General features: G+C 41.7%; 1 protein-coding gene across 1 annotated transcript in view; it reads left to right on the plus strand.

Annotated features, from left to right (window-relative positions):
* Window positions 1-23,364, plus strand: part of parp8 (poly (ADP-ribose) polymerase family, member 8) — a 377,738-nt gene that overhangs the window by 163,266 nt on the left and 191,108 nt on the right. The window contains exon 4 of the mRNA XM_078396674.1: window positions 22,140-22,229. Coding sequence (XP_078252800.1) covers window positions 22,140-22,229 — 90 coding nt within the window. The remainder of the gene's footprint in view (window positions 1-22,139; window positions 22,230-23,364) is intronic.

Consider the following 23,364-nt stretch of genomic DNA (forward strand, 5'->3'; position numbering starts at 1 on the left):
CTGCAATTCCTTGTTTCTACTTAAAAAAACATGCAATTGGTTGTTGTGGTATGATGGTTTTGTTAAAATGAAAAATAAATCTCTGCAGATTTATGTAGCCCGGGGGGGAAGAGAAGCTATGGAAGAATGTCCTCAACGTGGATTCAGAATTAGATTAGCTCAATAGATTTCAGCACCACTGACATAAATGAACAGCATGAAGAAGTGTTCAGGGTCACAATGTTCATGGGTATAGTAACAATGGTAATTTTGTTGATAAGTAAATTGGAAATTAGGTAAATAATCTGGAGGTGCAATTTAAAATTCCCAACATGGCAGTTTCTGCATCTGAATCTAATTAATGCAGTAAATCTGGAATAAAAGGATGAGAATCAGTAATGGTCACTGGGAAGTTTCAGAACAGGTACATGGATAGGACAAGTTTACAGGGATATGGGGCAAACTCAGGCAGGTGGGACTGGTGTAGATGGAACATGGTGGTTGGCCGAAGGGCCTGATTCCATGCTGTATGAATGTGATTTGTTTGATTATCATAATAACACAACAGGTTCCAAAATGTTCTTCAGATAAGGAAACGTGCTCTTCCTGTCCAAAGATAGACACAATGTGCTGGAGTAACTCAAGGGGTCAGGCTGCATCTCTGGAGAAAACTGAAGAGGTTATTAAGAGGCAACAGTAGTGGTGGATCTGGCATCACAGTTGGCCAACTTGGTTAAAGAGAGCAGATTTATTTTCCTGAGTCAATCAAATGTGTTTACAACAATAGGGCTCTCTTGTGGTTTTCGTTTCTGAGACTGGCTTTGTCCTTTATTTTAACTACTAGATTTATTCAATTACTTCAGCTCCGTTTCCCAGTGCCATGATGGGATTCAAACTTGGGTCTTTGGATCAGTGGTCCTGGACATTGGATGTTGGTTCAGGAACCACTGTTCCCTTGTCTCAGGTTTAACAAATACTTGATCATTGATGTCTAAGCAGAAGGGGTCCTCAAACACTATGAATAGGTAGGAACTGCTGCCGAAACTCCTATATCAATATTGTGCTCCCTCTTTTAATTTTGTTTTCTTTTTTTTGTTTAGCCTTGTCCTGCTCTATATACCTTTAGTCCTGCTGCACGTATATCACAGAAACGTTGAAATTGGCTGGCAGTTCCTTCAGTATTTTCCACGCATTTCTCTGTAAATTTTAGAACTTTGGGCAGCTATGGAAGCCATCAATCTCTTGCGGAATTGAATCAATAGCCCAAAATATAATCAGCCTTAAAGTCGCTGCTGCTCCTCGCTCCATACCCATGATTGTGCAGCCAGACACGGTTCCAACGTTGTCTTTAAATTCAGTGATAACGTCACCGTTGCTGCACAAATAATGGGTAATGATGAGTCAGTGTACAGGAGGGAGGTTACTAATCTGATTGATTGATGCCTGAACAACAATCTTTCTCTCAGTCTGCAAGACCAAGAGGCTGATTGTTGATGAAAACTGCCGATCCAAGAACTTGTCTTCATCGATGGGTTAGCGGTAGAGTGAGTCAACAACTTGAAGTTGCTGGGCAGGCATATCTCTGATGATTGTCTTGGGCCCAGCACATGGATGTAATTGCAAAGAAAGCCCATCAACCCTTTACTTTAGAGATACAGCATGTAAACAGGCCCTTCGGCACACCGAGTCCACAGTGGTACGGTTGTCCACTAGCACTATCCTACACCTTAGGGACAATTTACAGAAGCCAATTTACCTACAAACCTGTATGTCTTTAGAGTGCAGGGGGAAACCGATGCACCCGGAGAAAACCCACATGGTCACAGCAAGAACGTACAAACTCTGTACAGACAGCACCTGTAGTCAGGATCAAACTCTGGTCTCTAGCGCTGTAAGACAGCAACTCTACCTTTGTGCCACTGTGCCAACTTTTTCTTCCTTAGAAGATTGAGGAGATTCAGGATGTGGACAAATACTCTCTAGAATTCTAGAGGCATATGGTAGAGACCATATTGATGGGTTGCATCACGACTTGGTTTGGCAACTCAAATGCACAGGAATAAAAGAGATTGCAGAAAGTGGTAGACACTGCCTGGTCCAACACAGGTACTGACCTCCCCACCATTGAAAGCATCTATAAGAGGCACTGCCTCAAAAAGGCAGCCTATATCATCTGAGATCCACACCACCCTGGTCACTCTCTCATTTCTCTCCTACCATTACGAAGAAGGTACCGGAGTCTGAAAACCATCACCAGCAGGTTCAAGAATATCTTCTTCCGAACAACCATCATACTCTTGAATGCCACACAAAACTAACCTCAACCAAGAACTTACATAGACAGTCTTTGTGTTTTTTTGCACTGGCATTGGGACAATTATTATGTTGATTTTTTATTATGTTTACAGGCCTGTTATGCTGCTGCAAGTAAACATTTCATTGTGCCAATGTCAGTGCATATGATAATTAAACACTCTAGTCTTAATCTTTTTAAATATCATTTCTAGGCATTCCTTTCCATTGCTATCAGTGTGTGGCTTGGTGTTGAGGTGAAAAATGGCAGTACTTGTCATTTGCTGGTTCACAGTAATTGACTTCATCTGCCTGCACCAGATTTCTGCACTCATGTTGATATCCTTCCATGGTTTGTATTTACAATTCTTTGCAGTTTGAGGTGAAGACTATTTTTGCCTTTTTTTCTTTAACACAAAAGGGCAGTCCTTCAGATGATTTCCAGTGTCTCATTTACCATTGGAATGATGTAAACTTTAAATATGTTAACGGCTTTCAGAGCAAGTTTTAAAATCTTGAAAGACAGGTTTTAGACAGGTGCAGGGATAGGAAAGGTTAAGAGAAATCTGGTCCAAATGCAGGTAAATGAGACTAGCTTAGTTGGGGCATCTTGGTCAGCAGGAACCAAGATGTTTATTTATGTGCTATATGATTCTGCAAATCCAACTCTAACACTGTCAGCTACATGTTCTAGATCACAAAGCTGACCAAGCTCATCAGTTATAGGAGCAGAATTAGGCCCTTCTGCCCATTACGTCTACTCTGCCATTCAATCATGGCTGATCAATCTTTCCCTGTCAACCCCATTCGTTTGCCTTCTCCCCATATCCCCTCCACCTTAGTAATATCCATCGGCTTGGCCGCCACACCCTTCTGCGGCAATGAATTCCACAGATTCACCACCCTCACCAGGACTAAAGATATTCCTCCTTATCCCCTTTCCAAATGTACATCCTTGTAATCTGAGGCTATGGTCTTTGGTCCTAGACTCTCCCACAAGTTCCACAAAAAGGCATTCATATGTTTCATTAAACTTGGTGCAACAGTTTCCTCTACTGTGACCTTCTTTAGCTTTATAATGTTTGTTTTGTCTGCGCACTTCATCATCATCAGTGATGTCTTCTAATCATTCATTCCCCTCCTTTTGGTTCAAGAGGATTTTTACAGACAAAGTAGTTTCAAACCTTGTTCTCTGGACTCCATTCCCTTATACTGCCAGCATGTCAGAACCCTTGAATTTTGTCTAATTAGCACTGAAGCACAGAGCAGACTTGAACATCATGTAAATACCACAGGAAAGTAAGTGTGGTTCAAGAGTCACTCAGCAGCCATGGGAGTTATTGGTTGTGGTTTCATGAAAGATGCTGCGTCATCATCAACACCTTGAGTATTGTCCTGAGTGCTTTGCAATGCCTTATCAGAGTGTAACAGCTTGTGCTTTCATGAAGGGAATTTATCTGGGGTTTGGGGGCTGTTATTCTGACAATCGACTCGTGCTCATTTTGTGAAGGCAACAGATACAGCAAAATAACTTGCCAGATGCTTGAAGCTAGCTGTCAGGAGAATACATTTATTTTCTTCCAGATATTTCTGGCAGCCAAACGCAGTCAATATGTTATAGTCACTCTGTGGTGCATGGGGCAGATACATTGGGAACCAAGTGACCTTGTATCACAATAGATAGAATTGTATGGAGTCATACAACACAGAAACAGGCCCTTCAGCCCAACTTGCCCATGCACATCAAGATGCCCCATCTACACTATTCCCACCTGTCAGCATTTGGCACCTTCTGGTTTCCATTAATATTGTCCTCTCGCACCTTAAACCGATGACCCCTTATTGTTGATTTCCCTATTCTGCGTAAGAGAGAATGCATTTACTCTTTTTCCCCCTCATAATCTTATACTTTTCTTTAAGATCACCTCTCATCCTCCAGCGCACCAAGCTATAAAGTCCTAGCCTGCATGACCTCTCCCATGTTCTCTGTGCATATTGTTCAGACTCCCAAGTCCTGGCAACATCCTTGTAAATCTTCTCTGAACTCTTTCCAGTTTAATTCCAGTATGGCAGGGTAACTAAAACTGAACAAGATATTCCAAATGTGGCCTCACCAACATATTGTACTGCTGTAAGATAACATCCCAACTCCTCGATCCCTCTGCTCTATAACATTCCGTAGGGCCCTGCTATTCATTGTGAAGGTGCTCACCTGGTTTTACTTCCCAAAATGCAACACCTTGCACTCTTTACATTCAACTCCATTAACCATTCCTCAGTCACTTGTCCAACTGATTAAGATCCGACTGCGATTTATCATTTTCCCTCTTAATACCACCCATTTTAGTGTAATCTACAAACTTACTAATCATACCTACTCCATTCGCATCCAAATCGTTGATATAAACCACAAACAGTAATGGTCCCAGCACTGATCCCTGGGGCACACCACCAGTCAGAGGTCTTCATTCTGAAAAACAGCCTTCCACCATCATCCTCTGCATCCTTTCACAGTCAATTCTCTATCCAGTCCTTGGCTCCCAAGCGTTCTAACCTTTCATAGCAGCCTACCATGTGGAACCTTATCAAATACCTTACTGAAGTCAACATAGACTATGTCTATGGTTTTGCACTCGTCAATTGTTTTGGTTACTTCTTCAAAAAACCCAAACTGATTCGTAAGACACTATCTCCCACCATACTAACTATAGCTAATCAGCCCGAGTCTATCAAAATACATATATATTATATCCCACAAAATATTTTACAGTAACTTGCCTAACACAGATGTTGAGCTCACTGGTCTATACGTCCCAGGATTTGCCTTGCAGCCCTTCATAAATACAGGCACAACATTGGCCACCTACCAGTCTTCTGGCACCTCACCTATGCCTACTGATGATTCATATATCTTCATCAGGGTGCCTGCAATTTCTTCTACAGCTTCCCACAGAATCCGCGGATATATCAGATCAAGCTTGGGAAATGTATCTACATTCATGTGCCTTAGGGTGTTCAGCTATTCCTGACCCATAAAGAGGATTGTCCTCCAACTATTTCCAGTAAATGATCCAAGATCCCCAGTCTTCATGTCATTCTTCATGGTAAAAACAGAAGAGAAATACTCATTGAGGACTTTGCTCATCTCCTGTGGCTCCACACAGAGAAAACCAAATGTAATAAAAAGAAATATTCAAGGAATTTAACTAAACTTTATTTAACACGTGCTTTTCAATCAGGGGTCACACTAGATACTCGTTGGAGGTGATATAAAGCTGAGGGACTAGATTGGAAATTTCTAAATAAGAACCTCTCAGCTCAGCAACTTGCAGAATGACCTTGGCAATAGTGATGAGTTCGGGTGGCAAAGGGAGAATCTGATGCACCTGCATCTGATCACTAGAACGCTCCCAACATCAACACAAGTAGTGTTTAAATGTGAAACAGAGTTAGCACAAGCATGAGCACTGTTGCCTATTTGCATTGTTCTGTGGTCTGGAACAGTAATTCCGGTGCACATGAATGTAAGAACTGCAGAAAGTGATGGACCCAGCCCAGTTTATTATGGGCTAGTCTTCTTCGCCATCTCTAGCAACCTCATGACGTTCTGCCTCAAGAAGACGGGATCAATTATTAATAATCCACATTACCAGGTCCATGCCTTTTCAATATTACCATTGAGCAGGAAGCATGGAAGCTTTAAGTTCCATGCCAGCTAATTCAAGGATAGCTACTTTCCTACTACTTTCCTCAGGTTCTTGAACCAACCTCCACAATGTGAAACCTATCTCAGCAAGGAAACAATGTAGACAACCTCTTGCACTACCATGATTTGTTTTCTAATTGTGATTTTGAACACTAATGTATTTTTTTGCACAATGTTTTTCATGTCTTGCCAAAGTATGTAATTTCTAAATAATTTATCTTTGTGCATATTGACTGAGTCTATGTGCCTGTTATGTTGCTGCAAGCAACATTTTCATTTTACCTGTATCTTATCTTATTTGCACCTTACCTACCTGTACCTTACTTGTGCATGTGACATTAAACACCACGCGATTTGATCAGTCAACCAGTTGTCAGTGTGTTCCGGCACATTGGATGTTTTAGTTTTGCCTGAGAGGGCAGACAACTTACCTGAAAGTAAATAACAAATTTGACAGTGCAGTGCTCTTTCAGTGTATGACTGAAGTGTATACACCCTGGAGTGCTACTTGAACGTTTAACCTTCTGAAATTGAGCAGAATTGCTGCAACCCACAGCCAAAGCTAGGCTAATATGGTTTTGTGCTAGGTTTGTATAAATACAGGGGGATTTCCTTCACAGATGAACTTTTGGGAATATCAAGAACAGTCCTATTGCTAGAGAGAAGCCCATTAATGAAGGTAATTGGACTGCATACAATTCCCTGAAGAAATCCTATTGTAAGGTCTTGTGCCCTGCTAGGTTTTGGTTTAGAGATACAGCGTGAAAACAGGCCCTTCGGAACACTCAGTTCGCGTTGACCAATGATCTCCGCACATTAACACTACCCTACTAGGGACAATTTTACACCAAACCAATTAATCCACAAACCTGTAAAGTCTTTGGAGTGTGGGAGGAAGCCGATGATGTCAGAAAACCCACGCAGGTCACGGAGAGAATGTACAAACTCCATAGTTGGGATCAAACCCGGGTCTGGCGCTCTAAGGCAATAGCTCTGCCATGCCACCTTGCCACCATATCAACTACAGTTGCTCATCAACTACAATAATTGTGCTGTGACCTTGAGATTTGCTGGGCCACTTAATCTCACGAATTTGCATGCTGCATTAATATCATGGCAGATAATATCAACTCTCTGACATTCAGCTATTGGTCTCCGTTTTGGAATAAACTGTGAGTGTCCATCCATTCTGAGTTTAATCTAGTGGGTCATTAATAGCTTAATTCACTTTGATTGATAACTAAGGGTGGCATGATGGCGCAGCGGTAGAGTTGTTGCCACACAATAGACAATAGACAATAGGTGCAGGAGGAGGCCATTCGGCCCTTCGAGCCAGCACCGCCATTCAATGTGATCATGGCTGATCATTCTCAATCAGTACCCCGTTACTGCCTTCACCCCATACCCCCTGACTCCACTATCCTTAAGAGCTCTATCACACAGCATCAGAGACTCGGTTTGATCCTGACTACAGGTGCTGTCTGTGTGGATGGAGATGGTACATTATCCCCGTGACCGTGTGGGTTTTCTCCAGGTGCTCCGGTTTCCTCTCACACTCCATAGACATACAGGTTTGTAAGTTAAGTGTAGGAAAGAACTGTAGATGCTGGTTTAAACCGAAGATAGACACAAAATGCTGAAGCAACTCAACGAGACGGGCAACATCATTGGAGAGAAGGAATGGGTGAGAAGAAGGGTCTCAACCCGAAATGTCACCCATACCTTCTCTCCATAGATGCTGCCTGTCCCGCTGAGTTGCTCCAGTACTTTGTGTCTTTTTCAGGTTTGTAGATTCATTGTCTTTGGTAAAGATTATCCCTCATGTGTAGGATAGTATTAGTGAATGGGAATCGCTGGTCAGTGCAGACGGTGGAACCAGGGGCCTATTTCAGCACTGTATCTTCAAACTAAACTACTTTGTAGGTCAAATTTTGTCTATCCTGTTTAATAATAATAATATATTCCTTTATTTGTCCCACACCGGGGAAATTTACAGTGTTACAGCAGCAAAGTGGATTGCAAGAGATCATTCATTATAAATAAAAGTAAAGACAAGGATAAATCGATAATTTTTTGGTGAAGAGTGTGTCTGATCAACATTATGAATAATAGGATGCAAGAAATAGAAAAAGCAGGAATCCAGCCTTTAATTCAATAATAGTATTGTTCATCTGATCTCTGAGCTGAATCCCACCTTCCTGCCCAATTACTACAACCATAATTTAAAAAAACCTGTCTCTCTCTTGAATACGTTTACAAACATGTCCTCCATAGTTCCCTGGGCTGGGCAATGACTGTATGCTGGGACACAGCACAATTATATTTCCTTTCTCCTAAACCTTTGGAAATTTAATGTCTGTGTTGGGAGAATTCTTTGAACACGGGGAACAATAATTTGTTTTGTATGTCTGCTATTCCTTCCAGTTTATCTAAGGTTCAAGTGACTTTAAATCTTTCTGCAACTCACTATTTATATTCCATCTATTGACTGGAATATTTGACTTTTCTATAAATAAACATAGCACAAAAAGTAAGGAAATTTGTGTTTGGTAGATTATTTCTTTGTTGTAACAATGCTTCTTGGCAATAAATCTTATACCGTTGGAAAGCCTGTTTATTTCCCTTTTAAATGGTGCCACATTTGTAAGGAACATGCATTTGTGGGATGAGCAGCAGCTTATTCTGCCATTGACTCTTGTTCGGTGTTGTTTGGTGGATTGGATGATTGAAGTCTGAAGAAACAAGACATATTGGCAATTTAACAATTTATTCATTTAATAAACAGGAGCCACAGTAGCGTGTGGAAGAACCATACATACACAGCCATAACAGCCTGGCACCTCCTCCTCATGCTGGTCACCAGCCTGGTCACACACTGTTGTGGGATGGCATCCCATTCTTGTCAGCACCTGGGGGTACCAGAAGCTCAAAACAAGAGTCAATAGCAACAGCAGAATAAGCTGTTTGGCATTGGCAGAGAAGATTTGGCAAATTTTTCATGGGCGCAACCCATATACTCAGCTCTGCTGCTCATCCCACAAATGCATGTTCCTTACAAATGTGGCACCATTTAAAAGGGAAATAAACAGGCTTTCCAACGGTATAAGATTTATTGCCAAGAAGCATTGTTACAACAAAGAAATAATCTACCAAACACAAATTTCCTTACTTTTTGTGCTATGTTTATATTGTTATTGTAATTTTCTTTACTTTACAAGCTGACATGACATTTCTTACTCACCTTAATTTTGTTATATTTCCCTCAGTCCGGTAAAATAAATTGAAATATGAGGCTGTTGTGTAATAAGCGGCTAAAAAACTGGCACCTGCTTTGGACTCTTAACTTTTGTTTAAATCTACACATTTGTTTAAATCAATCTTCTCTATGTGTTATATGTTTTTGTGGTTAGCTTGTGTGCAGCATTTCACAAAACGTGACTCCCTTTCTTCCATCTGTTATCTTTACTAGAGTGCCATTCCTGGCAATTTCCTTTCTTCATCACAAATATTTGTTCTTGGATTATACAGCCAGAGAGTCATACAGCATGGAAACCAGGCCCTTTGCCCCAATTAGTCCACGCCTACCTACAAATTTACACTGATCCTATTTGTTATTCTCCCTGCATTTTCATCAACTCCTCCCAGATCATATCGCTCAATGACACATCAACGGCAATTTACAGTGGCCAATTAACATACCCACTGTCATGTCTTTGAATTGTGGCTGATGTGACAACACGTCCCCTTTAAGATCAGCTTCTCCCTCGGCCACGGGCAAAGGAGCCACAACCAAGTCCAATTAAGGGTCATTGGACCAATTAACCAACAGACCTGCCCCATATAAACCTGGGAGTCCAGAGAAGGGTAGGGTGAGAGATCACAGAAGGATTGGGAGAGAAGGTTAATTGAGAGACTACTGTAGAAACTGGAATAGAAGGAACAAACAGAAGTGTAGGAGACAGCAAAAATAAATAATTTTAGATATAGGAAAATAGGTGCAGAAGTAGGCCATTTGGCCCTTCGAACCAGCACCGCCATTCAATATGTTCATGGATGATCATATAAAATCAGTAACCCATTCCTGCTTTTTCCCCATATCACTTGATTCCTTTTGCCCTAAGAGCTGAATCTAACTCTCTCTTGAAAACATCCAGTGAATTTGAACATCTCTAACAAGAATAGATTAAAATTGTTTTGTTTCTGGGCTGGAGGTTGATGGGACCTTTATGCAATTCTGAATTGAAAGTAAAAGCATTGTTTATCTTTCTATGTTTCTCCACAATCTCTTTTTGATTTTCTGAACTGATTTATTTGTTCCAGCTCTCCTCCAATACAAGGATATTAACTGACTCAATGAATATTAACTGACCCATCTGACTCAACTAAAGCCTACCAATTTTAAACTTTATTCTGTCTTTGAACGTCATTTTGATAGAAATCTTTCAAATATTATTTCTTTTTGTTCTTGGCATTTTGGTATTGCTGGGGGCTTACATTTATTATTAATCTCGAGCTATCCTTGAGAAGATGATGACAAATTTGCAGTCTTAAATGCCTTGCAGCTTTTGCAGTGAAAGTACTTTTGCAATACTGTGAAATAGAGAAAACCATGATCATGACCTAGTACCAATTAGGAAATGGCAGTATGACATCCATGTTACATTGGCATTTGACTTGAAGATGAACTTAAATGTGGTGGTGTTCTCAGGCATGCAATCTTTGTCATTGTCCCATTGGTGGAGGTTATAGGTTTGGGAACGTTGCCATCCTAATATTTCTTCAATCAAATGCTGGAAAGTTTATGGGCAGCAGTTAATATTTTCCTATGCAAGTGCCAGCATGGGAAAACACAGATGTACCAAACAGCTGTTCACAGGCAACTCCACTCTTAACACTGGACTCCTCAGTAAATAGCAAGTTGGAATAACATCCAGCTCCACTTAGTGTGGGGAACCCACTAGATTAACCTGCAGTATGTTAAGGAAGTCTGTGGGTTCCAATGGACCAGAAGGGCTATGAGGGACTATATTAGTGTTGTACCACAGGACATGGGTTCAAGGTGAAGGGGAAAAGATATAGTAGGAATCCGAGGGATAACTTTTTCACAGGTGGCTGTATGGAAAAAAGCTGCCAGAGGAGGTAGTTGAGGCTGGGACTATCCCATTGTTTAAGAAGGAGTTGGACAGGTACATGGATAGGAAAGGTTTGGAGGGATATTGATCAGGTACAGGCAGGTGGGACTATTGTAGCTGCGACGTGTTGGCTGGTGTGGGCAAGTTGGGCCGAAAGGCCTGTTTTCACATTGTATCATTGTATGACTGAGCTACTAGACCAAGTGAACCCGTTGGGCCCAAACCTCTCCTGCATTGGTGTACCACCCTCTCCTCCCCCCCTCCCATCTCCCCCCTCCTCCCTCCCACTACCCCCCCTCCCCTCCCCCCTCCCCCCTCCCTGTTCCCTCCCTGTCCCCTCCCTACCGCCCCCCCTCCTCCATTGTCCTTTAAAAGTTGTAAATGTGTCTGTTTCTATCGCTTCCTCCAGTAGCTCATTCTGGATGTGCACTACCCTCTGAGTGGAAAAAGTCACCCCTTCATAAATATCTCTCCTCTCACCTTAAGCCTGTGCCCTCCCATTATTAATCCTCCACCCTGGAAACATGGTTCATGCCTCTCGTGATCTTGTGCATCTCACTAAGGTCACCCCTTAGCCTCCTACACTCCAAAGAAAAAAAGTCCCACCATATCCAAACTCCCCCTATAACTCAAGCCTGCAAGCTTGGGTAATGTTCTGATGAATATTTTCTGCATCCTCTGAAAATTTATGACATCTATATACTAAAACTCTCGTTTGTTTGTTTGTTTGATTGTTCCTGAACTACTGCCAAAACGGTACACGATAGCGCGACAATTTTGGGCCCACCTTACTCACCGTCATCCCTTTGGTGCCAATGGAAGAAGTTTAATTGAAATCGGTGTTATATTTTTTAAGTTATTCACATTTTAAAGTTTACATCTATCTCCTAGGGAGGGAGGGGGATGGAGGGAGGGGGGAGGAGGGAAGATAAGGGGGGTTGAGGGGGATGGAGTAGGGGGGAGGGGAAGAGGGGAGTGAGGGGGGAGGGAGGGAGGAGGGAGGGAGAGGGGAGGGGGGGAGGAGAAGGTGCTGTACCAATGCAGGAGAGGTTTGGGCCCAACAGGTCCACTTGGTCTAGTCCTCTCTATAGCTGGACAACCAGAATGGCACACAGTACTCCAAGTGTGGTCCCACCACCACATGTGCAGCTGTATCATGATGTCTGCACATTTGTATTCTATAGCCTTCCCAATGAAGTTAAGCGTGCCAATTGCCACCTTCACCATTTGTCTAAAGATAGACACAAAAAGCTGGAGTAACTCAGCGGGACAGGCTGCGTCTCTGGAGAGAAGGAATGGGTGATGTTTCGGTTCGAGACCCATCTTCAGACTGAGAGTTGGGGAAACGAGAGATATGGATGGGATGTAGAGAGATAAAAAACAAATGAATGAAAGATATGCAAAAAAGTAGCACTGATAAAGCAAACTGGCCATTGTTAGTTGTTTGCTAGGTGAGAACGAAAGGCCAGTGTGACGGGTGGGGGAGGGATGCAGGGAGAGGGAATGCCGGGGTTGCTGGAAGTTAGAGAAATCAATGTCCATACCACTGGGTTCTAAGCTGCCCAAATGAAATATGAGATGCTGTTCCTCCAATTTGCATTTAGCCTCAATCTGGCAATGTAGGAGGCCTAGGAAAGAAAGGCCAGTGTGGGAATGGGAATGGGAATGGGAATTAAGGTGTTTGGCAACTAGGAGATTAGGTAGGTCCAGGCAGACTGAGCAAACCGATTGCCCAGTGTACATTTGGTTTTGCCGTTGTATAAGAGTCCACATCTTGAACAATGGATACATTAGATGAGGTTGGAGGATGTGTAAGTGAACCTCTGCCTAACCTGGAAGGACTGTCAGGGTCCCTGGACAGAGTCGAGGGAGGAGGTATAGGGACAGGTGTTGCCTCTTCTGCGATTGCAGGGGAAGGTATCTGGGGAGGGGGTGGTTTGGGTGCGAAGGGGTGAGTTAACCAGGGATTTGCGGAGGGACGGACTCTGCGAAAGGCGGAAAGGGGTGGAGATGGGAAAATGTGGCTAATGGTGGGATCCTGTTGGACACACTGCAAAAATGGCAATGGATTATGTATTGTATGCGATGGCTGATGGGGTGAAAGGTAAGGACTAGGGCGACTCTGTCCCTGTTGCGACTAGGGGGAGGGGGAGCAAGAACGGGGCTGCCGGGCACTGAGGAGACATGAGTGAAGGCTGCATCTGTGATGGAAGAGGGGAACCCCCCCCCCCGTTCCCTGAAGTATAAGGACTTCTCGGATGTCCTGGTATCGAACACCACATCCTGGGCGCAGATGCGGCGTAGACAGAGGAATTGGGAGTAGGGGGATAGAGTCTTTGCAGGAAGCAGGGTGGAAGAAGTGCAGCCAAGATAGTTGTTGGAGTCAGTAGGTTTGTAATAGACATATTACAAGTTGATAGTCTATCTGCTGTGATTGTGATAGTGGGTCGAAGAAAGAGGAGGGAGGTGTCCGAGATGGTCCAAGTAAATTTTAGTGCAGGATGGAAATCGGTGATGAAGTTAATGAAGTCCATGAGTTCTATATGGGTGCTGGAGGTAGCACCGATGCAGTCGTCAATGTAACAGAGATAGAGTTTGGGGATAAGGCAGATATGTGCAGGGATACAGTGTAGAGTGCAACATGGATTGTTCAACATATCCTACAAAGAGGCAGGCATAGCTGGGGCCTATGTGAGTGCCCACTGCTTTGGCTTTGATTTGGAGGAAGTGGGAGGAGTCAAAAGATAAGTTGTTGAGGGTGAGGGCCAGCCAGCTCTGCTAGGTGGAGGAGAGTGTGTCTATCTGACTCACCACTTTCAGGGAACATGGTGAATCAGGTAGACATATGGTGAAGGCTGCATGCCATTCCAGATCACTCCATTCTACAACACTCTCCAGGGCTCCACCATTGACCTGATTTGAAGTACCAGTGCAACACCTTGCCTTCTTTTAAGAGATAAGTTCCATTTGCCATTCCATGGCCCTCCGCCCAAACTAATCTAGATCAGTTTGAAACATATTTTAGATTTTTAGGTCAAGGGAGCCTAAATGTGTCCCAAGATCTTTCCAACGCATTGATTTGATGAGTATCATACAACCATCCCTGTTTGTATCAACAGTTACCATCTGCATATCAATCAACAATATTCATCCTGCACAATGAACATTAGACGTCCCAATGCAAGACTATTTCAACACATGCCAGGATGCATCCCACAGCGGTGGAACCTCCACACTATATTTCCTGCCTGTTGTTGTAAACTTGCGAATAACTGGCTTGGTAATACTTGAGAGGTTGATTTGCATAAATATAATTTTTAAAAAGCAAAGTATCTTTGTATGCAGATCAATTTGGCTGGGTATTTCCTTTGTGTGCGTTTGCAAGTCTTTGTTCATGCTGGCTTTGCATTGTTGTTTAGCAGATGTTGCAGATCTTTGCAGATGTTGTTTAGCAGTTCCATCATAATGAAGAAGCAAAGCTGCACCAGCAAATATGTGCTGTCCTATTAGCAGGAATTGTTTCTTCCACGGATTTGCTGGCAGGGCATTTTGTTTGTGCAGGGCAGGAGTTGAAATTCGGTTTCTACAATTTATTAATGATCTCTTTTTCACACAGAGAGTTGTAAATTTGTGGAATTCTGTGCCTCAGAGGGCAGTGGAGGCCGATTCACTGGATGCATTCAAAAGAGAGTTAGATTGAGCTCTTAGGGCTAGCGGAATCAAGGGGTATGGGAGAAGGCAGGAACGGGGTACTGATTGTGGATGATCAGCCATGATCACATTGAATGGCGGTGCTGGCTCGAAGGGCCGAATGGCCTCCTCCTGCACCTATTGTCCATGTATCTTATAACAATCAAGGGTGCATAGTGTTTGGTTCCTTGCTAATGACTGGATATTGTTTTTATTTTCCCTGTGAAATATCCTACCACAACCAGAGAACAGTGCTGAACTACTATCGACCTCTTTGATGACCCTCAGACCATCCATGATCGGACTTTGCAGGCTTTACCTTGCACTAAATGTTATTCCCTTATCATGTACAGTATCTATACACTGTAAATGGATCAATTGTAATCATGTATTGTCTTTCTGCTGACTGGTTAGCACGCAACAAAAAGCTATTCACTGTACCTTGGTACACTTGACAAAAAAAAATTTACTGAATATTTACTACCTATTTACTGAAACTAAATAAGTTCATAAGTGATTAGGAGCAAAATTAGGCCATTTGGCCCATCAAGTCTACTCCGACATTCAATCACGACTGATCGATCTCTCCCCTCAACCCCATTCTCCTGCCTTCTCCCCATAACCCCTGACACCCGTACTAATCAATTATTACTTCCCAGTTTCAGGATTATATTTCTTGTCTAATTTTCCCACCCCTTCGGTGGGTTCTGATGCATACGGTGATGTGAATTTTGCGAAACAGGAGGTGACTAATCCACTTGGATGAAAAAGAAAATTGAGCAACCTGTACTGCAATCACAAAATTGCAATTGCCTATCTTGTCTTCCTACCAAGACTAATATATATCCCACTGATCCATGCTGCCATCTGCACACTGGAAATCCTCCAGTATCAAAATCAAATAGTCAACCTTCAAGGCTGAGCTGATGGGTGACTGAAGCAGAAATCATAGTCAGATCCAACCGGGTCATTAATTTCAAGATACATTTCACATTATGTAAATAGATAGATAAACAGGAAGATAGATTCAAAGTGCTGGAGTAACTCAATGGGTCAGGCAGCAACATTGGAGAAAAAGGATGAGTGAATTTTCGGGTTGGAACTCTTTTTCAGACTGAAGGTAGAGGTGGAGGAGGGGGAACTGGAGGTAGGAAAAGGCAGAACAAATCAAGGTTGGCAATAGATGACCAAGGTTGGAGCCCACATGGTCCATTGTTAGCTGGACTAGAGGGCATAGATTTAAAGTAGTTGTTGGAAAGATTAACTTGTGGGCAGGGGAGGTGAGGATTTTTTGTTTGCCCAGAGGGCAATAGGTTCTAGGAACATTGCCTGGCAGGGTGGTAGAGACAGAAACGTTCATCATTTTTAAGCAATGTTTGGAAGTATGCAGGGCTACAAACCCTGGAGTGTGGGCTTGACCTGGAGAACTCTCTTTCTACCAACATGCACATGACAGACGGAATGACCTCCTGTGTCATAAATTTCTTATGATTCTACTTGAATTTATCCTTGGCACTGAGGCCAGCTGGATCCAATGTTTGTCCAGGTTGAACTCTGTTAATTCTGACTTAATTGAGCCTTAAATTGAGCCTTAATTCTGAGCCTTAATTTTTTTCACATATAATGAATAGTTAATTATCTTTTACACACACACACACATATTGGGGAGTTCTTTAATTGCCGAATATGTGCGTTACAAAAATGGTTGTTTGCTAGGTTTAATAGAGATGGGTCAGGAGAGCAAACAACCAATCAATCTTATTTGGGAAAAGATATCTTTCCAATTTTTCAACTAGGAATACATATAATACAGAACAGTACATCAGTGGAACAGGCCCCTCAGCCCATGATGTCTGTGCTGAACACAATGCCAAGTTAAACTAATCTCCCCAGCCTGCATGTGGTCCTTATCCCTCCATTCCCTGCAGATATATGTGCCTGTCCACAGGCATTTTAAATGCAACTCTGCCTGCACCACCATCCCTGGAATTGCATTGCAGGCATTCACCACTCTTCTGCTTGTAAGTTTAGCACTAGTACATGTCTGGGTACTATTTCCTCTTATTTCCTGGGTTTCGATACAGGCTGACGTAATGAGGGCAATAAATTATTTATTGGATTATTCATTAGAAAATAGAACAGTAAGTACCGCAAGGCACAGGCCCTTCAGCCCACTGTGTCTACGCTGAACATGATGCCAATTTAAACTAACCCCGTCTTCTTGCACATGGTCTATATTCCTCCACTATCTACCTGTTCATGTGCCTGCCTAAATGCCTCTTAAACATTGTGATTGTATCTGCATCCACTGTCTCCCCTGGCAGCACATTCCAAAATGGCGTCATTGATACCACTTCAAGATTTGGAAAACAAAATAAGGTGCTGGTTTACAAGTCTGTCATAGGATTCTACGGCAGGACACAATGCACATAACAACCTGAAGATATATCACACAATTATTTGTTAATAACGTTATTCACATGACTATTATTTGATGCTCTGTTTCAGTATGGTTCTGCTCACTCTCTGGTTCCTTTGGAGAAATTTGTATCCAGAGAAAATAAAATCACTGTCAGCAAGAATGGTCACAGATTACATCTTTTTGTGTAGCACATCAATACGACGCCAAGAATCCTCTTAGTGGATCACTCAAGCTGCTTCACTTTGTGTGATTGGTAATACTAATCGGCCACGGTTGGGGCGGCCATGGTGGCGCAGCAGTAAAATTACTGCCTTACTGTGCTTGCGGCGCCGGAGACTCAAGTTCGATCCCGACTACGGGTGCTGTCTGTACAGAGTTTGTACGTTCTCCCCATGACCACGTGGGTTTTCTCCGAGATCTTCAGTTTCCTCCCACATTCCAAAGACATACAGGTATGTAGGTTAATTGGCTTGGTGTATGTGTAAAATTGTCCCTAGAGTGTGTAGGATAGTGTTAATGTGCGGGGATCGCTGGTCGGTGCGGACTCGGTGGACTGAATGACCTGTTTCCGTGCTGTATCTCTTAAACTAAAAATAAAAAAACTAATCAAGATACAAATCTAGTTTGGCAGAAGTCATACAAGTTGAGGAATGGAAACATATGATTTCATCCAGTTATTCAGGACATGCAGCCCCATCACCCACCTGCAGTGGCAGTTAAAAGTAACACCCTTTTAAAAAGTAGTTATAGATTGCTATCCACATTGTATTAAGAGTGGAACTGCTACTTTTACTTTAGCTCATTTGAAGTGTCCTTGGTAAACATTTGGCAGTGTGAAAACGAGAAGCATTACAAAATATTGATTTGAATTGCATTGCTGTCAGGTAGCAAATACAAAACAATTTTTATGTGAATACATGGGCTACAGATATGCCCCACTGGGGAAATTATATTGAAAACCATAATAATTGCTCAATGCCAGTTTGTAACATCCAGCTTTTCTTTCTCGCCAGCAACAGTTCTGGTCTAGTTTCGTTATTCTGTGTACTGTTGTGCTGATTATTAAGCTACAGTTTCCAACAGAAATCCCATCCAAGATTGTATTGTGGAAAGTATGAATTAAAGGGCAATAGTGTTTTTGACGACAAGGAAATAAAGTGTTTCATGTGCACTTTGTTTTATTGGAGGGCATCTTTGGAAGCATGATCTTTCGTTTCAAAATATACCAGCACAGAAGTCTTCCTACTAACCAGTAAAAAAGATGAAAGGAGCCTCGGCAAGGAATCTGCTGATATAAGAATCAGAACACTTTTTGAGTGTTCAGTCTTTTAAGTAGAGACTGGCACATTTATCTGACATTCCTGCTGTTCTTGGATTATCTAATTTTATTTGTCAGGCATGAAAAGAAACTAGCACATGTATTTCAGATATAAAAGATTCTACTTGTGTTGCAAAAAGAGCAAACAAGTGATTTACAGTAATTGGAAGATGTGGAACACTGTGTTTCATTACAGTGTAAAATGTATTGTGTTCACTCTGTTCACAGCCTTGTAATTTGTCACTCTGTAAAGTAGCTTAAACATTCGCTTGTTTATGCAGGGTATATCCTGCTGCACAATAAGCTAGCTGTAATTACTTTATCTTCATGAATTACATAATGTAAACCCTAACCACTATATGGCAGGCAAAAAAAAAGGCTCATATCTCATGAGCATTTCCTGTCGTTATGTAACATATTGGTGCAGGGTAGGTAACTCAGTCTTTCAAGCTGACTTTACAACTCAATAAGACAGTGATTGATTTTCTATGCCTAAACCTTGCCACACTTTTTCGTCAAATTTCCACTCAATTTCACTAGTTCTGTTGAAATACATGCTTCCATACCGTGAATTGGAGATAATGAAAGTGATGAATTGTGAAATACTACTTGTATTATCTGGGCCAAATTGGTTATTACGCAATTTTGATCAGGAACTATAGAACTACTTAAAAGTTACTTCGAAAATTGACAAGCAGAAAAGTCTGTCTTCGGGGAAGAAAAAGCCCTTGGGGTTAAAAAATCTGCACGAGTCTACCCACAGTAATCAGACATCATTATCTCTTAAGAAAACAGTGTGTCAATTTCACCACAGGTGGCCATTAAAATTGACAGGCAATGGCTTCTGTTGACACTGTGCAATGATTTTCTGTTAAATAATGTAATGTACAGCCTTTAGTATTTCTAACTTGCCGTAACGAGAATAAACTTATTGGTATTGAAAAGACCGTTAGTTTTGAAAATGCTGCAGGGGAAAAAAACTGTTTTATTGCAAGCCTGAAATTCTCTAGCTCTCAACTTGTTTTCTAATTGACATAATTATTGGATAATATAATTTTCTAGAACATGAGATTTCTTAGGTAAACGACTATTGCATTATAGCAGAACTACCTGTACTCAAAGGTAGAGTGATCTCTGCTTTCACAACTCTCTGGAGGAGATGTTGCCAGAGTCTTGAAGTCTTTCTTGGAGTGAAGTTGTCTCACTGGTTGGTCAGTTATTCTGAGTTATATTGGATCTTGCTTGGATTATATCTTTCCGTGATCCTTCTCCCAAAATCCACCTTTTGCAAATTGCCATATATCATTCACTTAATGATTTAATGCTTTTACAAAAGACAAAGTCTGGCTCATCATCTGCCAATCAAAATGTTAATGTGGATAAATGTGAGGTTATCCATTTTGATGGAAAGAACAGGAAGGCAGATTATTATCTGAATGGTGTCAAGTTAGGGAATGGGGAAGTACAAAGAGATCTGGATGTCCTTGTTCATCAGTCACTTACAGTCAGCATGCAGGTACAGCAGGCAGTGAAGAAAGCTAATGGTATGTTGGCCTTTATGACAAGAGGAGTTGAGTATAGGAGCAGAGGTCCTTCTGCAGTTGTACAGGGCCCTAGTGAGACCGCACCTGGAGTACTGTGTGCAGTTTTGGTCTCCAAATTTGAGGAAGAATATTCTTGCTATTGAGGGCGTGCAGTGTAGGTTCACTAGGTTAATTCCCGGAATGGCAGGACTGTGGTATGTTGAAAGACTGGAGCGACTAGGCTTGTATACACTGGAATTTAGAAGGATGAGAGGGGATCTTATTGAAACATATAAGATTATTAAGGGGTTGGACACGTTAGAGGCAGGAAACATGTTCCCAATGTTGGGGGAGTCCAGAACCAGGGGCCACAGTTTAAGAATAAGGGGTAGGCCATTCAGAACGGAGATGAGGAAAAACATTTTCAGTCAGAGAGTTGTAAATCTGTGGAATTCTCTGCCTCAGAAGGCAGTGGAGGCCAATTCTCTGGATGCTTTCAAAAGAGTGCTAGATAGAGCTCTTAAAGGTAGCGGAGTCAGGGGGTATGAATGAATGAATGAATAAGTTTATTGGCCAAGTATGCATATTCAAGGAATGTGTCTTGGTGCTCCGCTCACAAATGACAACACAAACATACAGTTAACAATTAAGAATAAAGCATAACCACATCCAAACAATAAGGATACAACATTACGGACTAAACATGTGGGTGAAAATAAACCAGGGCAAAAAAGAGACTACAGACTTTCGTTATTGAGTAGAACTATCACTTGTGGGAAAAAAAAGCTATTTTTATGTCCGGCTGTGGCTACTTTGACAGTCCGGAGTCGCCTTCCAGAGGGAAGTGCTTCAACGAGTTTGTGGCCAGGGTGAGAAGGGTCAGAGATGATCTTGCCCTCTCGCTTCCTGGCCCTTGCAGTGTACAGTTCGTCAATGGGGGGAAGGTTGCAGCCAACAACCTTTTCAGCTGTGCGAACGATCCATTGCAGCCTCTGGATGTTGTGCTTCGTGGCTGAGCCAAACCAGACCTTGACGGAGAAGGTGAGGATGGACTCAATGATAGCAGTATAGAATTGGACCACCATTGCCTGTGGCAGATTGTGTTTCTTCAGTTGCTGCAGGAAGTACATCCTCTGTTGGGCCTTTTTGACTGTGGAGTAGGTGGTGGCCCCCCATTTAAGGTCCCTGGAGATGATGGTTCCAAGTAACTTAAATGACTCCACAGATGCAACTATGGTGTTGTTGATGGTGAGTGGGGGGAAGGGGAGGGGGATCTCTTCGAAAGTCTACAATTAGTTGCACTGTCTTGAGAGCATTGTGGTCCATGGGGAGAAGGGTTACTGATTGTGAATGATCAGCCATGATCACATTGAATGGCGGTGCTGGCTCGAAGGGCCAAATGGCCTCCTCCTGCACCTATTGTCTATTATCTATTCTCTATAAATCTGCAAACTCATTAACACTGCGAGGAAACATTTTTCAATCATGAATATGTTCAACACGTCTCTCAATTCATAGAGTTAAGTTCAATGTTGAAAACCTACTCTTTAGTATGAAGACTGTATTTATTGAAAGTTCTATTACCTGTGTTTATTAATAGACCCATATTAATTTGAATTCCATTTTACTTTTATTTAAAGGCTGTATTTCCCCAAAGAAGGGAAGAGCTAATCACTGCACCTCTTTCTTACAATACATTACTAAAGGCATAGCTGATGCCTTACGTTTGCATTTATTCTGTCCCTGCGATTATCATCTTAAATATGGGAACCTAGATTTGGCCTGTGATTCCAGAGGTAAATTCCAGAAATTAATATATCAGAATACAAATCAGAAATACTGCCCAACAGTTAAAAGAAAGAGAGGGAGAGATTGCTCTATACCTTCCTGAGGATAGATGGTCGAAAAAGAGCTTGGGTGAATGTGCGTGAAGTACCACTGCTTTTGCAGGGACTGAATTGTTCCAGTAAACATTTTGGTGCAACTCTGCTGTTTTATGAATGTAAATTATAAATTATGTAGAAAAATAAGGAACTAAAAATATAATTTGATTTGTGTTGTTTTTCATCCCTTCCAGATAATACATATGTGTCAAATTCAGAGAATGAAGATGATGTGCTAGTCACAAGGGATCCCATTCCAGTAATTTTCCAAAGAATAGCAACAGGTAAGAGCCTGGAACATAGGCAAGGTTTTGTCATTGCCAAAAGTTACCAACATTTACATTTAAGAAGAAATAAGAAAAGCACTTGAATCATCTGACCAAAGAAGGCTGCAAAATGGGATTGATACAGATGAGTTAGGGTGGACTTGTTGGGCCGAACGGCCTGTTTCCATGCTGACTCTCCTACTTTAACTGTTCAATTTGAAAAAAAAGGGATGGTTAAAATAGTCTAATTTGATAAGAAATTGGACAAATGCATGGCCAATGAAGGAAAATAACGTTTTCCCCATAAAATATGTTTTCACAAGATGTTTTGCAGTGGGCCAAAGAATGTCTATATCATTGGCCATTGGTGATGGAGACTGGCTTGTGGCAGAGGGAGGAAGTTGGGAAATGGTAGATATATCGAGATTCAGCGATGAACAGCAAGAATTTAAAGTTAAGAGTGTTTAATTATCATATATGCCGACAATGGAAGACTTCAATTCTTACTTACAGCCACTTAATAGGTCCATAAATGTAATAACATACAGACAATACATAATCAAAAATACAATAAATCAATAACTATTACATTAGGTAACCATAATAGTGCAAAAGCTGAACCATGGTGCAATGAGAAACAAAGACCATAATTGCAGAGGTTGTTGTTGCATAATGTTTAAGAGCATGATGGTTGCCAGGAAGAATCTGTTCTTGAACCTGGTGGTCAGGGTTTTCAGGGTTCAGTACCTTCTTCCCAATGGTAGTCGCGAGATGAGTGTGTGGCCAGAGTGGTGTGAGTCTTTGTCAATATTAGCTGCCTTTTTGAGGCAGCATCTCCTACAATTTCCTTCAATATTCCTAGGATTTCTACAAAATTCCTGAGGGATCTCCTAACCAGACTGTCTAAATTCTAAGTTACCCTTGGGTCTCCTGGTTGGAATGTGATCAAAACAGTCAGTAATTAGTTTATGTGGTGGATCTGGGATTAGATACCATCCTAGATTAAGAATTAAAGTGTTGACCTTAACTTTCAAATGTTATTGAATTTCAGTTTATTTTTAAATTATTTTATTTTGTTTCAACCTGGAAAGTTGGCATTGCACCAAATAAAAGGTAATAATTGAGTAACGTTGTTGTTGATAATAAAGCTTTA

This window comes from Rhinoraja longicauda, chromosome 1 (assembly GCF_053455715.1).
Source record: "Rhinoraja longicauda isolate Sanriku21f chromosome 1, sRhiLon1.1, whole genome shotgun sequence".
NCBI classification, from domain to species: Eukaryota; Metazoa; Chordata; class Chondrichthyes; order Rajiformes; family Arhynchobatidae; genus Rhinoraja; species Rhinoraja longicauda.